Source organism: Malus domestica, chromosome 03 (genome assembly GCF_042453785.1).
Source record: "Malus domestica chromosome 03, GDT2T_hap1".
Classification (NCBI taxonomy): Eukaryota; Viridiplantae; Streptophyta; class Magnoliopsida; order Rosales; family Rosaceae; genus Malus; species Malus domestica.
The window spans coordinates 8,429,392-8,446,487 of record NC_091663.1 but is presented as its reverse complement, the minus strand read 5'-3'; the positions used below and the strand labels follow the sequence as shown (position 1 = coordinate 8,446,487).

The 17,096-nt window shown below is 40.8% G+C and overlaps 3 protein-coding genes and 1 non-coding gene across 9 annotated transcripts; 1 reads left to right on the top strand and 3 right to left on the bottom strand.

Annotated features, from left to right (window-relative positions):
- Positions 1-642: 642 nt before the first annotated feature.
- TRNAV-AAC (transfer RNA valine (anticodon AAC)) lies at positions 643-716 on the bottom strand. The gene has a single exon. It is a non-coding gene; the product is annotated as a tRNA-Val (tRNA).
- A 73-nt stretch (positions 717-789) lies between these two features.
- On the top strand, positions 790-3,620 carry LOC103407737 (THO complex subunit 4A-like). Its single transcript, XM_008346619.4, has 5 exons — positions 790-1,104; positions 1,196-1,345; positions 1,861-1,929; positions 2,016-2,209; positions 2,818-3,620. Exons 1-5 carry the CDS (start codon positions 934-936, stop codon positions 3,053-3,055), a joined length of 822 nt encoding a protein of 273 aa, XP_008344841.1. The 5' UTR covers positions 790-933; the 3' UTR covers positions 3,056-3,620.
- Positions 3,621-9,831: 6,211 nt separating this feature from the next.
- LOC114823925 (uncharacterized) lies at positions 9,832-15,048 on the bottom strand. Of its 6 annotated transcripts, none has more exons than XR_011578768.1 (13): positions 14,370-14,686; positions 13,818-13,902; positions 13,090-13,286; positions 12,593-12,675; positions 11,713-11,758; positions 11,555-11,611; positions 11,352-11,406; positions 11,173-11,273; positions 10,995-11,058; positions 10,755-10,888; positions 10,496-10,597; positions 10,297-10,390; positions 9,832-10,190 (listed from the first exon to the last, which is right to left on the bottom strand). XR_011578768.1 is itself a non-coding variant. In XM_029099735.2 (12 exons), the coding sequence occupies exons 1-11, from the start codon at positions 14,448-14,450 to the stop codon at positions 10,298-10,300; spliced, it is 996 nt and encodes a 331-aa protein (XP_028955568.1). In that variant the 5' UTR covers positions 14,451-14,686; the 3' UTR covers positions 9,832-10,190; position 10,297. The 6 variants fall into 6 exon arrangements, 3 of the variants coding, with proteins under 3 accessions (XP_028955568.1, XP_028955567.1, XP_028955569.1); XR_011578767.1 differs by having other exon boundaries at positions 10,297-10,376; XR_003771994.2 differs by lacking the exon at positions 10,496-10,597 and having other exon boundaries at positions 10,297-10,376; positions 14,370-14,824.
- An 881-nt stretch (positions 15,049-15,929) lies between these two features.
- LOC114823924 (histone H4-like) lies at positions 15,930-16,465 on the bottom strand. Its single transcript, XM_029099733.2, has one exon. It carries the CDS (start codon positions 16,379-16,381, stop codon positions 16,070-16,072), a length of 312 nt encoding a protein of 103 aa, XP_028955566.1. The 5' UTR covers positions 16,382-16,465; the 3' UTR covers positions 15,930-16,069.
- Positions 16,466-17,096: the final 631 nt, after the last annotated feature.

Sequence of the window (17,096 nt, the reverse complement as noted above, 5' to 3'; positions counted from 1 at the left end):
TGTTGGATAAGAAAATGCTTATTTTTTGCAGTGCTCTTGAGTCTTGATAACTCGTATATAATCGCACTTTCTCTTCTAGAACTCAAATTTGACAAAGTGGAACAAAATCTGATTTCTAGAGGGTTAAGTGGGAAGATTGATTTCTAGGGAAAAAGTGAGACTAGAATCGAGCTCCAAGGGCATTGCAAAAAAAAAAAATCCATAAAAATTTAGAGAATGTCAGTTTTGTGGGATTCACACTTAAGTGGCGAAAAAATTAAGTCCTAGAGAAAAGGAACATCAGAATCGGGTTTGAAGAGGCATTGCAAATGTAAACGCCAAGTGACAAACAAAGAACCAAAATACAATAGTGGCTTCATCTGGGTTTGAATCGGAGGTCTTTAGTGGCGAAATTTGAATTCCGAAAAAAAAATGAAAATGACTTGAAAACTTTGAGTTTTAATAATAAAGACAAAATAAAGGGTAACATGAATAGTACTATGTTTGATTTTTTAGTACAAAAATGTAGTTTTTCGTTAAATTGAATAGTATCGCGAATTTTTCGTTAAAACTCAAAAAAAAAAAAAAAGGAGATTAGAGTTGAGTTCCAAGAGCCATTGCATGTAAAGCACAAAGGGCAAACAAAGAACGAAAAAATAATAGTGGCTTCGCCCGGGTTCGAACCGGAGACCTTCAGTGTGTTAGACTGACGTGATAACCAACTACACCACGAAACCTTGACGGTCAGAATTTGCTTCTTAACATATATATATATAAAACACACAACCTTAATCCCTCTGTTTCCTCTCTCATCACCTTCGGTCCCTCACTTCAAACTCCCACCTCTAGAAAACCCTAACCCTCTCTCTCCACTAGAAAACCCTAACACCCCCCTCTCTCTCTCTCTCCACTTTCTCGCTCCTAGGGTTTCGTTTCTTGCTCTAGTCAAACAAGATGCAGGACCCTCTAAGCATGTCCCTGGACGACCTCATCAAGACCAGCAAGAAATCCGGATCCGGTAACAGCCGAGGTCGCGGCGGCCGGGGGCCCTCGGGACCCGGACCCGCCCGCCGCTTGCCCAATCGCGGCGCCAATCGCGCGGCGCCGTACGTGGCTGCGCCCAAGGTAGAAGCAAATCTCTGGCTTTGGCTCTGATCTGATCTTATCTTCTCCAATTGAAATAGAATTGAGTTAATAATATATTTTGGGGATTTAGGCGCCGGAGACTGCGTGGCAACACGACATGTATGGGGATCTTGGGGCGGCGGCGTACGCGGCTCCAGCTGGAAGAGCCTCGGCTATCGAAACTGGAACCAAGCTCTACATCTCCAATCTCGATTATGGCGTTTCCAACGAGGACATTAAGGTAGAGTTCCCTGTTATTTCAAAATTCTAATGAAAATTTGGATCTGTTTCTTTAGAAGCTGATTTCGATTTGTGATTTGTGAATCCATCAAAACTACATTAAGCTAGAGTTCCCTGTTATCGTATGGATTGTATTTGGATGTTGGATTTGAAACTAAAATTGTTCGAATTGAAATTCTTATTGTAAATGGTTTGAATTTGAATTCACATGTAGTTTTGATGGTTCAAGAATTGGTTTTTTAAGTCGGCGCTACATCGAAAATCCCTTTATTGCCTTCTTTCAACAGTCTAATCAAATAACTAAGAATTCGAATCTGCATATTCTGGTAACTTGGTGCTTTATCTTTTGGACTGAATCAAAAGTTTGCTTTTGCTGCTACGATCCTCATTTGTTCTGTTGCTTTGTATGGTATTTATTAGTTGGTTTCTGGTTACAAATTTGATGGATTCAATTGGAGTTTGAGTTTTATTACATTTTACAATTTGGATTTCCTAAAGTCGAATTGTTATGTACAGGAATTGTTTTCTGAGGTTGGTGACCTGAAACGTTATGGAGTACATTATGACAGAAGTGGGAGATCAAAGGTATCTTGTCAAGTTTCATATTATTGGTCCTTCTGGAGAATTTTTTGTGTCCTGCTGTAGTTTAAAACAAAAACCCTTTTCCATAGGGAACAGCAGACGTAGTTTTCTCACGACGAACGGATGCTGCGGCGGCTGTTAAAAGATACAACAATGTTCAACTTGATGGGAAGCCGATGAAGATTGAGATTGTAGGAACGAACATTGGGACACCTGGCGCCCCACCTGCTTACCCGCCTGCTCCTAATGTAGCTTTTGGAAATAGGAATGGACCACCCATGGGGTATGTTGTGTACCATACTTTTTACTATAGAATTAGCTCTCAATGATGTTTGCATTTATACATAATTCGTTTTTTAGTAAATGTCCACTCTCTATGACTTAAAGGATAAGAGGTTATTTGCTTTGTGATTGCTATAATAAGAAGCTCTTGGCATATGTTTGGAATAAGAATGCATCAAGGCGCAAGTTTTGATTTTACATGTGCCGGATGCTGTTGGCCTATTTAAGACCTTGCATTATTGGCTTGGGTCTATTATGGCTCTTTTGCAGGCCATATGTAGGGTCTCTATGGTCGTATTGTAGTGGGAAGTTCTAGAATTTGTAGTCTTTAATATCCTTGATAAAGTTGTAGTTGAGAATTAGTGACTTCGATACTTATTTATTTTGATTAGAATGCATTTGTATGATACTTAAACTGATGTTCCATCATGCCTTGGTTACCCCTTCAAATATAGATGATGTTTTGTCTAGTACTTGTGTCTGAGTCGTGAGATGTAGCAGTTGGGAAGACTGAACATATATTATTGTTGGATGTGTGAACACATTATCTGTGCCACATATTAATTTATCTGAAGTCCTGATTGTGTATTTGTTGTGGTTGTTGAGCAGTGGACAAAGTAGGGGTGGTGCATTTGGACGTATACGTGGCGGTGGTGGCGGCGGTGGTGGCAGTGGTGGTGGCAGTGGTGGTGGCGGTGGTGGCCGCGGTGGCCGTGGTCCTAGAAGGGGCGGTGGTGGACGTGGAAGTGGAAGAGGCCGTGGTGAAAAGGACCAAAAGGTTTCTGCTGAAGATCTTGATGCCGAGCTAGAGAAGTACCATGCAGCAGCAGAATCAATGCAAGAGTAAATTGAAATCAGCTGTGTGAAGCGTCAGCTATATTACATCTTTTATGGCTCATTAGGTGCTTGGTGATTTGACAACCTCATCTATTTTCTGTATTTCTATTGAAGCCAGAAATTCCTTGAGAGAGAAAAATCATGCTTAGGAACAACTCTTAGAATCTTGCTTACAGATGTTGGGCGCTTATTATGTTTGTTTAAACATGGGTATGAAATATGTGAGTTAATGGACAGTTTCAGTACTTGAACTGAATTCCTACTTCATTAGCTTCTTCGATCCCCTTTTATACATTCAACAAGTTGGTGGGATCGGGAAGCTTCTCTCTCTGCATCTCCACACGCAAAGACAAAACTGGCTGCAGAACGTGTGAAAGGATTGAGCCTTAGAGAATTCACACAATGCTGCAATGCGTTTGGTCGGTTCTACTGCATGTAAAGTGGCGTACTTCGCATGAGGTAGATATCTCTGTTTTCCTTGGCTTTGAAGTCTTGTTAACCATTTAAGTTATGTCCTTTGTATTTGGTGCAGTTGAGCTGGTTATTTCCTGCTATTTTATGGTAGCTTTCTCTAATATCCTGCCCCAGAAAATGATAGTTTCCATGTTTAACTGGCATTGATCCTGACATTATGCGTATAGAGAAATTGTATGGACTAAACAATAAGCCGGTTCTACATATAGAATTGGGTTACAGAAGTCACCCATGATATTCAGAGATGTGCAGTCCCTTCAGGCTTCCCAGCCCTGGAAGGAGTTCCAGGTATGGCTGTCTTTTGACCGTCTTTATTCGGTGACTCGGTAAAGACAGTGGGGGAGCATGAATCAGGTTCTATCATTCCATGGTTGGAGTTCCATATGCACTACGGAATATTCCATGGTTGGACGTAAAACCTACTTGACTAGGTTTTCCGTCCAAGCGACTGGTTTAACCTAGTCGAATTTTGAAATTGACATTCTTATTTTCTGCTATCATTTTCCTTTTCGTGTTTGGTTCATGAATTCTAAAAGTACCTCTCTGCACGCCATGTGAACTTTGTAAATCTTTGTGATTCATTTTTGTCTCGATAGTCGAGTGGAATTAGTATGCTAGATAGCGAAAGAGAAATGGCGAAAGACGGGGTTCATGCGCCGAAAAAAATCCTGGTTTCCAAATCTAACACATCACTTTCCTATGTTGTATATTCGTATCTATTTATTTTACCACGTGATTAGGGAGTATGTTCATATAGCCGATCCCACTCAGTGACTTGGATTTTCCAAGTCTCAAACCAAGAAGTTTTCCTCACTCGGGAAATTAAGGGAACACTACCCCAACCTACATGCTCCACTCAGAAAGCTTCAACATACAAGCTTCAACAAAAGAAAATTCAAAGAACTTAGCGAAGAAGGCTTTGGTGTATTTAACACAATACGTTGAAATGAAGGAAAGCTTATTTATTGATATCCCCGATAAGCTACAAATATGTACATATACATGAGTCAAAATAAACACACAAGAGGGAGCCTTCACAAAGGTTGCTTAGGAGAAGTCTCAGTAGTCGGTAGAGCCCCAGAAAGAGAAGGCACCGGAGGGGGATCATTTGGAGCCTCAGTACTGGACAGAACCCTAGAAGGAGGAGGCATCAGAGGTTGATCATTTGGAGCTTCATTACGCGGTACAGCCCCAGAAGACGAAGGCAATAAATGCCTTTGGAACAAACCCACAAATCTCTGATGATCAAGTAAAACCTGACCATCAGTTTCCTTCATCTGGTCAAGCTTCCTCTTCATGTTTGTAGCATAGTCATGTGCGAGCCGGTGCAACTGTTTATTCTCATGCTTGAGCCCTCTAATCTCCTGTTTGAGACTCATCACTTCAGCCGCCAATGATTCAACTTGGCGGGTTCGAGCAAATAGGCGTTGTGCCATATTAGACACAGAACCTGCACTCTGAACACTGAGAGCCAGCGAATCCTTAACAGCTAACTCATCAGACCGTTTGGAAAGTAGTCTGTTATCTTTGGGAGTGAGAAGGTTCCTGGCCACCACCGCAGCGGTCATATCATTCTTCATCACGGAATCCCCAACGGTAAGAGGACCAGTTGGGGAGACGAAGGATGGGCGCCATATGTTGTCTGGAGAAGGCGGGGCTGCCTCTTCAACAAGGTTCAAGTCAAAACGACGGTCGGAGGGGCCAGACATTTTCAAAGGTGTTGAAGAGAGAAGAGGTCGGACAAATCAAGATCTTAGAAGTGCAAGAATGAAGCTTCTACTAGTGGAGATTCAAGTGTGCTTTGGAACTTAATGCCAGCCCCTATAAAAATCTGCACTCGACGGAGCTTCAGAAATCAAAGAGGCGCCTGCTCAGAAATCGAAGAGGCGTTTGCTTTCTCAAAAGTTGGGCTGCTTAGAGATCACGAGGGTTGATCTCAGAAATCGAAGAGCCGTTTGCTTTCTCAAAAGTTGGGCTGCTCAAAGACCACGAAGGCCGATCTCAGAAATCGAAGAGGCGCTCGCTTTCTCAAAAGCTGGGCTCCCTAGAGACCACGAGGGCCGATCTCAGAAATCGAAGCGGCACCTACTTTTCCAGCTTTGTCAGCACCTGTCACACGCACACTCAGCTTTGCGGAAATTATGGGCATTCTGTCAAAGACTTCTGGGGAAGTAGAAAACACATGAATCTTACTGTTCAATCACCCACTTCCCACACGCAACAATAGCTCATGGGTACCACAGATAACTTTGCCAAAGTTCTCTGCCAAAGTTGAGCACGTGAAGCTTGCAGCTCCCACTACATCACTCTGACCAAGAAGGGTAAAAGAATAGCAAAGAAACAGCACTAACAAAGTTTAGACCCATAAATTTTGAAGGTCTAGCTACCATATTATTACCCACAAGGGTAAAGGAACAGTACCACTGCTGGATAATTGGAAAGTCCATGTATGTCAACCTCTGTGCTTCGTGGCAAGGTAGACTAGCAAACATGCCCAACCTTTACTCACATTCGAGAAAACACTCCCAATAAGATTGCTTGCTCCAAAATCGAAGAGGCACCGTCCTCCGAATCTAAAGAGCCAGACTCCCAACATGACTACTTTCTTAAAAATCGAAGAGAGGGTAAAGGAACAGTATCATTGCTGGATAATTGGAAAGTCCCTGTGTGTCAACCTCTGTGCTTCGTGGCAAGGTAGACTAGCAAACATGCCCAACCTTTACTCACATTCGAGAAAACACTCCCAACAAGATTGCTTGCTCCAAAATCGAAGAGGCACCGCCCTCCGAATCTCGAGAGCCACTCTCCCAACATGATTACTTTCTCAAAAATCGAAGAGACACTGCTCCCCGAATCTCGAGAGCCAGACCCCCAGCATGATTGCTTTCTCAAAAATCGGTGAGGCACCGTTCTCCGAATCAATCGAAGAGGCGCTCGCTTTCTCAAAAGCTGGGCTGCTCAGAGACCACGAGGGCCGATCTCAGAAATCAAAGAGGCACCTACTTTTCTAGCCTTGTCAGCACCTGTCACACGCACACTCAGCTTTGCAGAAATTATGGGCATTCTGTCGAAGACTTCTGGTGAAGTAGAAAGCACATGAATCTTACTGTTCAATCACCCACTTCCCACACGCAACAATAACTCATGGGTACCACAGATCACTTTGCCAAAGTTCTCTGCCAAAGTTGAGCACGTGAAGCTTGCAGCTCCCACTACATCGCTCTGACCAAGAAAGGTAAAAGAATAGCAAAGAAACAGCACTAACAAAGTTTAGACCCATAAATTTTGAAGGTCTAGCTACCATATTATTACCCACAAGGGTAAAGGAACAGTACCACTGCTGGATAATTGGAAAGTCCCTGTGTGTCAACCTCTGTGCTTCGTGGCAAGGTAGACTAGCAAACATGCCCAACCTTTACTCACATTCGAGAAAACAGTCCCAACAAGATTGCTTGCTCCAAAATCGAAGAGGCACCGTCCTCCGAATCTCGAGAGCCAGACTCCCAACATGACTACTTTCTCAAAATCGAAGAGAGGGTAAAGGAACAGTACCATTGCTGGATAATTGGAAAGTCCCTATGTGTCAACCTTTGTGCTTCGTGGCAAGGTAGACTAGCAAACATGTCCAACCTTTACTCACATTCGAGACAACACTCCCAACAAGATTGCTTGCTCCAAAATCGAAGAGGCACCGCCCTCCGAATCTCGAGAGCCAGACTCCCAACATGATTACTTCCTCAAAAATCGAAGAGACACTGCTCTCCGAATCTCGAGAGTCAGACCCCCAACATGATTGCTTTCTCAAAAATCGAAGAGGCATCGTTCTCCGAATCTCGAGAGCCAGATACCACAGACCACTTTTTCAAAGTGCTCTGACAGAGTTAAAACATGTGAAACTGGCAGCTCCCACTACCGTGCTATGACCAAGCAGGGTAAAGGAATAGCATTACTACTTGTTGTTAGGGAGACTCCTATATATGTCGACCTCCATCCCCAACGGACAGGCAGACCTGCAAAAATGCTCAACCCTTCATCATATCTGAGAGGGCACTCCCAACAAAGCCTTTCGAAATATTCAGCTTTCTTTCCCCCCGATAATACCTCTGCAAACAAGCTATACTAGAGCAAGAATATCTCATATCATCAGGGTTAAAAGCAAGAGTATCCCATATCATGCTTTTTTCCTATTTTTTCTTTTGGCCTTGTTTTTACCTGCAAGACAAGGAGAAAGAGAGCAATCAGTCAGCACTTGGAATCAAGCTTCCAGCCAGGAACTGACTGCCTGGAACCCCTTACCTGATTACTTACCTGGCATTGCTCTCGAGTACTCATCTTCAACATCTTATGTTTCCAGGGAAGATTCCGCATCTGCTTGAGGAACAGATAGGGCAAGTGCGAAGGATACAAGGAAGCATGTGGAGACAAGCGTAACAGCACACGTGCCGATACATCCATTACTCTGTCAAAAGCAAAAGTATCCCATATCAGCAGGGTGGAACGTACTCTAGATTTGATGGACTTGTTTTGACCCTCAAATTCTTCAGTCGGCCTTATACTCTGGAGGAAACCAGAAAACCCTCCAGCTCAGTTCAAGAATAAGCCTGTGGAAAGTTACTTCTTCAAAAGCAAAAGTATCTCATATCATCTCTTCTCATTTTTCTTCTCTTTATCCTTCATGCTGCTGCAAGATGGGGAGAAGGTGAACAATCAGTCGGAGCTCTGATTGCTTACCTTGTCTGTCACCTCTTTCAGCAGACCCCCTAGCTCGGCGACTTGGGGGACTCCTACTACATGGTTTGTATCGCGCTTGACCAAGCCTGAAACTACAAGTAAGCTTCAAGTGAAATTGATACATTACCTTGTGCATCTCCACCAGTTAAAGATACCACCCCTGGATGGAGGAAGAGTACTTCCAGAGAAGATGCCACATCTACCTATGAGACAGATAAGGCAAGTCAAGACGACACCACACTCCGATACTTAGAAGTTTCGTGATTACGAGATCATTCTCCCACAATATTTCCTAATGTCATTTGTACTAAATCATTCACTCGTACTCACTAAAGGAGAGCTTGAACCTATGTACTTGTGTAAACCCTTCACAATTAATGAGAACTCTTCTATTCCGTGGACGTAGCCAATCTGGGTGAACCACGTACATCTTGTGTTTGTTTTCCTATCTCTATCCATTTATTTACTTATCCACACTAATGACCGGAGCAATCTAGCGAAGATCACAAAAAGCGACCGTTTTCGTTACCTATGATCTATCTTGCAAGAGAACGGAGAATTAGATGGAGATCTCAACCATAGAATATGAGCTGGATGGAAAGAGTGCATCCGGCGTGTTGTGTGACCGTCGTAGGCCACTGAAGCTCAAGGGAAAATTTTATAGGACGGCAATAAGGCCAGCGATGTTGTATGGCAGAGAATGTTGGGTGGTGAAGCATCAACACGTACACAAAATGGGTGTAGCGGAGATGAGGATGCTTCGTGGGATGTGTGGGCACACGAGAAAGGATAAAATTGGGAATGAGGATATCCGAGGTACAGTAGGAGTAGCCGAAATTGTAGGAAAGATGAGAGAAAATCGGCTCTGGTGATTTGGACATGTGCAAAGAAGGCCGACTGACGCTCCGGTTCGAAGATGTGACTACGGGACAGAGGTTTAGGGCCGAAGGGGTAGAGGAAGACCTAGGAAAACTTTGGAAGAGACTCTAAGAAAAGACTTAGAGTACTTGGATCTAACGGAGGACATGACACAAAACCGAGCGCAATGGCGTTCTAGGATTCATATAGCCGACCCCACTTAGTGGGAAAAGGCTTTGTTGTTGTTGTTGTTGTTGATTAGGGAGTATGTAGCAAGATATTTAGTACTCCGTAATCGGAATTCAATTCTACATTCTCATTCCGATTACGGATACGTAAACACACCATAAGGGAGAGAAGGTGAACTTAATCTCATAATGGGCTAACAATAATGTGGTTCAAATTCGTCTTTGGCGAAAATTAAATTCAAGACCTCTCACTTGTAAAAGGATTCGAATGCAGGACCGCAATATTCTTTTCTGATTTGATTTCCTGTTTAGAAACCTATTGCCGCGACGTTCAAGTAGCGCCATAAACTCTCTGTTACAACTTGTCGATTTCAACCGGTTTTGTGAAGTTGTACGGAAACTCTCTCAACGCTATCTTCTCTTGTGGATCGATTACATGGTTCGGTTCATTTCAAAAGAAAGCTCACACTGAATAGAATCCGGCAAGGAAAAGCAGATCAAAAGGCAAACTAGTACTCCAAATGTGGAACAAACATTCAACCAAACCGAGCTATTGTTTGCAATCTAATTTAGAAGAAACAAATTTCAATTCCGCCGAAAGAGGGCAAGAAGGGAACAAAATCACTTACACAATGCACAACAAACAACTTTGAGCTTCGGTTCCTACTTCCTAGGGGTTCAGTTTTTACCTTTACAGGAAGCTACATCCTTCGAAATTCGCATCATCTAAAACTTTGGCCTTCTCAGCTTCTCCAAACTTGAAAAGATTAATCCCAACAGAGAGTACAATACTGCCTTCACGCAATCCATTACGAAATTCCAACAAGCGGGCCAGTACCATGGATATAGCAATCGGAAGAACAAGCTTATAAGATGTCGAGGGTATCTGCCAACCTGCACCATGGAATAAAAGTCATGCTCCATACGTGCTAACCAAAAGGCGTAACGTGTAGAAGTTATCTAATTGGTCTCTAGAAAATACTGGTAAGTCCTTGCATACATTACGTAATTATGTATAATCCATCTGAAGCCACGACCCACGAACACCGAGGATGACTTCTAAAAGCATCATGTAAGGTCCTATTAAGAATATTCTATCAGAATTACGGTCAGCAAATTAACAATAAAGATCTCCGCTTTGCTCACATCCAACCGGAGATGGAATGATTGGTAACACATTACTTGATTTAGATACTAACAAAAGCAGCAAATAATAGTGTTCCAAGCTATTCTCTCTGTTACATGCATGGGTAGGATTCCGTCTCTCTTTAGAAGTTGTTTCTTCCTGCTTTGGTTGGGGGCTAGCAGCACAAAGATGGAGATTACTAATATAATCTATATCATATTTAACAGCACATTATTCGAGATAACAAAGATGATAACTAGATACGATTGTGGTAAGACTGCAGTAAAATATCAAGTTTTAACAGACAACAGTTGAGGGAAATATATACTCACGGGAAAAAGCAAATCTAATGCATCCCATGCCGCATGACGAACAGCTCTTGTGGGGTACATTGGACCTCCAGGAGAAGTGAAGCTATACAAACACGCCTTTAACCTCGTACTTGTGGCCATTCTCAGCTCCATTCCTGTTAGATTAAAAATACATTAACCAGAATACGATGCGACTAAACTAGAATACCAGGTTCACATGATTCCTTAAATCTTAAACCTGAAGAATGGTTAGAATATTACCCTGGAGAAGTTTTATATGCGAAAGGTAATGCAGCAATACTGGTTCCACCTTCAGTTTTTGAAGCTGACCAGTAAAGATATATGAACTTCATATTAAATTGTTAATTTATGAATATCACTGCACTGTGTGAACGAAACTACACATAAGTTCTACTGCGTAGAGTGTTTTGAAATTTACCTGATCTGCAAGTTCAATAACAAAGAAGTCCGCTGAACTACCAACCAGAAAAGCGTTGGGAAAAAGAGGAAATGCCCTTAAGAAGCTGTCGAGCTTGTCAACTGCATGAATCAACACATTACTGGAGAATTTACAAATTCTTGATTCAGGGGCTGAAGATGCATTACCAGAAAACCCACCTGAGTTATAAAAAAATATAAACCTCGAGAGTAAAAGAAATAGATCTCGCTGGACCTGAGAATTAATGAAGAATTCTAAAGTTAATTTAAAATGTTGCTTCTACATCAGTACTGGTTCCTCAATCACTATCATGGCTAGAATGACAGTTATCCACACCAAGGAAAAAAAAATTCCCTGTAAAACTGAAAAGGGAAATTCTGACCTGTACAGGAATTTTATTTAACCGTTTGGGCTCCAAAGCAACATCCTCAAGCAGATACTGAAATACAAGGTGTGGTGAAACAACACAAATGTGATAATTATTTCCTACAGTTCTTCAACAACAGCAAATAAATTTCATCTTTAAAAGGGCTCTCTTACACGAAAGAGGGATTGGAATCTCCTTGCATTTGATTGTGTATCAATCCTGCAAATATGCATACAGTACCACTAATAAGCTTGTTAGACAAAATGGAACAAAAGCAGCAAATTAAATTTAGACCTTGGGTGGGGGCTTTCCCATTCCACAAAAGGAACAAAAGAACAAAATTATGAATGGAAAGTTGTCCTTATGTCAGTATATATCGATAGGATGAGCAGCAGCAGCGAAAAGAAAAAATGCTTAATTTTGAGTAAGAACAATGAGAACGGAGCAGATAGACCATTCAAAATGTCCACAAGAGTTTCTTTGTTAGATGACAATTAAATTGTCACACGAGGTTCCTTAAAATAAGTTATTTCTATCTATCTCTGCTAATTTTGAATTCAAAGACACATAAATTAAGGATAGTGCTTTTCACACACCATTTTTTCCTTCTCACACACCCTTGTTAATTTTTGGCCATTGATCTTCTTCAACTCATTCAATCTGACGGCCGAAAATTGGGAAGAGTGTGTGAGAAGTAAAAATGGATGTGTGGACAGAACAAGCAGTACCTACCTAGCACCATGTGATGGAGGAACATATAAACCAAGAGTACTAATTACACAATATATAAATATACATACATACATAAATAAGGAAAAAAGATGCAAAAGATTCATTTTTTTACATAGTATCATCAATCATGCGAGTCCTGTTGAAAAGTGAATAAAAGACATTAAGAATTCAATAGACATTTCACATTACTGGAATGCATCTACAACCACTTGTAAGTCCAATCAACAACAACAACAACAACAAAGCCTTATCCCACTAAGTGGGGTGTAAGTCCAATCAACCATTAAAAATAAACAAGTTGATACACACTTATATTCGTACCAGAAAACATTTGTTGCACCTTCAACAAGAGCAGATGAGTAACGAAGAAGTACTTCAGAGTTGTCAAGTTGGACTTCAAACAGCTGGTAAAAGAAAAATTATTAAATACTCTCGGCATCACAGTGGCATAATCAAGACAAAAGAGTGAAGAAGTAACTTCATTAAGTATGTGAACAAAAACTTCATTAATCGAATGTCTGAAAACCAACTGTGACTCATTTGATTAGAACTTTGTATATGAAGAATGTTGTTAACTTCCAAATCAATTTCAATGAGTTTGACAAAGCCATTCTACATGCATGTCCAGTTTAAGAAATATAATTTACGGCCTTTTGGTGCATCCACGTGATATCAGGTGAAAGCTCCAAAAGGTAAACAGAATTAAAGACAAAATTATATTCACAAAAAAAAACCAGCTAGAAGAGATTTTGCATCCTGAATGGCAACTTTTAAAATTGAATGGAAAAGATCAATACACTGGGTGCGAGTTTACATACCCATTTGTGGAACAACAAGGCAAAAATATGAGATGCGAATGACTGGCTCCATAGTTGGACAATCAAATCAAGGATGCGTTTTCCACTCTCAGGCACCCGAACATAATGATCAGTGAGCACATCATAAAAGCATAGCTGTCCTTCGATGCCATCTTCAGCAGGAGAAATTGCATTCTCTTCCCTGCTGAGAATCATTTCTGACATGCAATTTGAACTCCAAAAATGAGAACACCGTCATAAGTATTGCATGCAAAGCCTTACACTTTTAAACAACTTTCCACAACATGCAAAATTAGACTGCAATAAAATTGAAGGAAAACTAATGAAAAAGGCTTGAAAACTTTGAGTTTTAACTAAAATGACAAAACGGTGTTGTAAGTGAATAGTACCGGGATTCACTTTTTAGAGTAAAAATATGGTTTTTCATTAAAATAGACAGTACCGGAAGCTTTTCGTTAAAAGTTTCCATAAATCAATGACTACCCAATGTTCCTGTGAGGCACTTTTAGCCACAAGCTTATGCGGTAGTAAGTACTCATTTGACATGTATTACCAAGGTAGTAACGCAACCACATCTTCAAAACGATGAAAATCTAACACCATCAAATGTTCAGTCTAAAAAGTAAAAACTTTACTTTAAAATGCCAACCGATTGCAGCAGTATCAGACTGAAAACATTTGATTGTCAAATCCGAAAACTGGCAACTCCACGGAGAATTTCGACTCACCTTTGGCTCGCTCATCGATCTCCAAAGCAATGTCAGCAAACAACTCCTGCAACAAATTCCGCCGCTGCGACGGAGAAGCCAGCGCCTACATCACATTAAACACACACAAATCTCTACCAAGTTAGGCCAGAATTTCCCAAGTACTTTTCTTATGATTTAACTCCCAAATCCAAAATTAAATGCTCTCCAAATCCAAACTTTCTATACACAAATGCCAAATCAAACATTTCCATTACAATTACCAATTTACCTGCCAAAATTCGTAAGAAAGATTTTCAGTTTTTACCAAAGAAAAAATTCATAAAATTTTACAGTAATTTACGTACTGTGATATCCAACAATTTAATCAATTTACGAATTCTGACCACAATTAAAACAATGGTTTCTCAGCTAAATTCAAATAGCTGTAATTGTGACAGGAACTTGATTCAATTAACCAGAAATTAAATTTTTCATCAATTCATTTATTTTCCTAGATTTTCTGAGTAACCAAACAGGAAACAAAGAGTTTTTTTTTTTTTTGGAAAACGGGAAACAAAGAGTTTGATATACCCGCTGGAGCTTCTTCTCGATCTCTTGCGTCAGCGCGTCGAGATATGCAGAGCTTCGAGGCGAGGAAGAAGCTTGCGCCATGCTGATACAGAACGAAGAGTAATAGCATTACAGACGAACAGAGAGAGAGGTGCAGAAGTCCGAAACCCAAAATCCTTCCGATCCAAACGCGGCCTTAACCGAAACCGACACGGTCTTCGTCTCGGAATTATCGAACAAAGGCATGTGTCAACTCGTGTGTGTGTCGACAATAAGAGACCTGCAGAGATACAGTGGAGCTGCTTTTTGGTCTCCCAGTGAAAATTAATTAAAAAAATGAAAGTAATATTTATTTGGATTTATTTAATAAAAAGGGAGATTGGAAAGTGGGCTGGTGGTGATGTGGCGTGGCGTGGCGTGGCGGGGAGGCAATGTGGCGGACGGGCGGGCGGAGAGCAAGTGGTTGGCAATGGAGGTCGGGTCGAGTGCTCGACTGTACGGATTTACTACACGTTGTGCGTATCTAGTTTTTTTTTTTTTTTAATAAAGACAATATTGTATTTTATTCAACTTCACAAACAGTTACAAAGGTGACCAATTAGATACATAAACTTCAATGATCAATAAATTGATCTGAAATGAATTTACGTAGTAAAACAAATAATTGTAAACCCCCCTAAATTGCTACCACCATCACTGTTCTAACCCCACATACTGTCATCAATACAAATCCTAACCCCACGTATCTAGTTTTCTATTTGGGTAAGGAAGTTGGATAATTGAATGGGATTTGACTGAGTCACTTTGGAGAGGAAGTAATTGGCTGACTGGTGGAGTAGGATTGGACCACTTGTAAATAAGCATATATTTTTGGTATATACATAAAAAAGAGTTTACGGGAAAAGGAGGTTACGCCATCTCAAGGTTTGGGCATAGCACAAGTTTCGTTGAGGACTTTAGAGTACTTCCACATGTTTTGTCATTGTTGTGGCAAGGGTAGCCCTGCCCAATGGCAATGCCGTTCACTGTAAAAAGTAATTGACATTGTGATACTTCACCTGGTTTGCTATGACCATGACAAACCGGTTAGATTTTTTATTTTTTTTAATACATAGTTCAGTTGTTTAATAATTAGCAGACCGGTTAGATTTTTGCTCTCCATGAGTGGAAGTGCTCTTACGGTGGGGTCTTAGTCCATTTTTTATTTTTATAAATAGTTCACTAACAAAAATTGCTGACAGTAGAACTCGAACTTAAAACTTGTTTTAGCGAAGATAACAATTCTTATCAATTTAATCAACCCTTGTTGGCATAAATAAGCATATATACATAGTTCTTAAAGTAAAAGACCAAAATTCTGACTTTCCAACACGTTACTGGTCTTCTCAATCAGGTTGACGTTTTAACATAAATAAATAACGTCCACGCAAAGCACGTTGCCATTACGCAATTACTCTTCGAGAACAAGGTCAACTCTTTTTGAACCAGATAAGAAAACCCTAACCTATATGATTTTCTCAGCAACCAAACAGATATCAGAGATGAAAATTACCACAAAAACGAAAAAAATTGAGGCAAAGATTCACTAACAAATCAAACTTATATTACTTCAAACAAGGGTCCAAATTACATCACTACTATAATTGTTATCGACAGATCTAAAGACCAGATCTGAAGAACCCTAACCCTAATTCCCAAAATAAAGGCATAAAATTCCCAATTTAACCCCCGAAACCGTAGAGGGTCCTTCCCTGCCTCTTCAGAGCATACACCACGTCCATGGCGGTCACGGTCTTCCTCCTGGCGTGCTCGGTGTAGGTCACGGCATCACGAATCACGTTCTCCAAAAAGATCTTGAGAACCCCTCTGGTCTCCTCGTAGATCAGACCGCTGATACGCTTCACGCCACCTCTGCGAGCAAGACGGCGAATCGCAGGCTTGGTGATGCCCTGGATGTTGTCCCTCAGCACCTTACGATGTCGTTTCGCTCCTCCCTTGCCCAAGCCCTTGCCTCCCTTTCCACGGCCTGTCATTTCCTCGGAAAATTTTTGGGCGAAGAAGTTTTATTCTTAATTGGGAGGAGAAATTGGAGTTTGATTTGATGGGAAGGCAGACGGAGGGATTTTGTGTATTTATAGTGTTTGGGCTAGGGGTTTGGAATTGGGAAAGGTTGCCGGTGGTGATATCGGCCGTTCGATGCGGATGCTTATCGATGGCTGAGAGAGTCGATCCGCGTCGTATTGTAAAAGTGGATTTGCGTCGTTGATGGTGTGTGAATCTACGGTGTGGAATTCTACAATTTTTGTGTGGCACGGATTGTGCTTTTTCGTGAGAGTGGCGGTTTTTTGAAAGGCGAGCCCAAGAGAACAGAGGGAGTTGTCCGAATTTTGTGTTTGAAATTTGAGGTTTTTTTTTCGCTTGAAAATTGTGGGAAAAATAGGCGCGCAGCACGTAACAACAGCCTCAGAGTTCTCTCTCTTCTCTATCAAAACTAAAATGCGTATCAGGAAGAAATTGGGAGATATTATTTTAAAAAAAATGAGATTTTAAAATTTTGAGTTTTAACGATAAGGATAAAATAAATGATAAAGTGAATAATATCATGTTTGACTTTTTAGTGTAAAAATATGGTTTTTCGTTAAAATGAATAGTACTACAAGCTTTTCGTTAAAACTCATATTATTTTATCCTGGAAAAAGTCACTATAAATATATATAGTTCCATATAGGGTTTGAAAAAAAGAATTTG

Excerpts from the sequence above, each read along its gene's own strand:
- LOC103407737 (XM_008346619.4), top strand. The coding sequence starts at position 934 with ATGCAGGACCCTCTAAGCATGTCCCTGGACGACCTCATCAAGACCAGC. Across the intron at positions 1,105-1,195 it reads CGTACGTGGCTGCGCCCAAG|GCGCCGGAGACTGCGTGGCA; the intron begins GTAGAAGCAAAT and ends TTGGGGATTTAG. Across the intron at positions 1,346-1,860 it reads TTTCCAACGAGGACATTAAG|GAATTGTTTTCTGAGGTTGG; the intron begins GTAGAGTTCCCT and ends TGTTATGTACAG.
- LOC114823925 (XM_029099734.2), bottom strand. The coding sequence starts at position 14,450 with ATGGCGCAAGCTTCTTCCTCGCCTCGAAGCTCTGCATATCTCGACGCG. Across the intron at positions 12,676-13,089 it reads CCTTGTTGTTCCACAAATGG|CTGTTTGAAGTCCAACTTGA; the intron begins GTATGTAAACTC and ends TTCTTTTACCAG. Across the intron at positions 11,059-11,172 it reads TTATTGAACTTGCAGATCAG|CTTCAAAAACTGAAGGTGGA; the intron begins GTAAATTTCAAA and ends TTTACTGGTCAG.
- LOC114823924 (XM_029099733.2), bottom strand. The coding sequence starts at position 16,381 with ATGACAGGCCGTGGAAAGGGAGGCAAGGGCTTGGGCAAGGGAGGAGCG.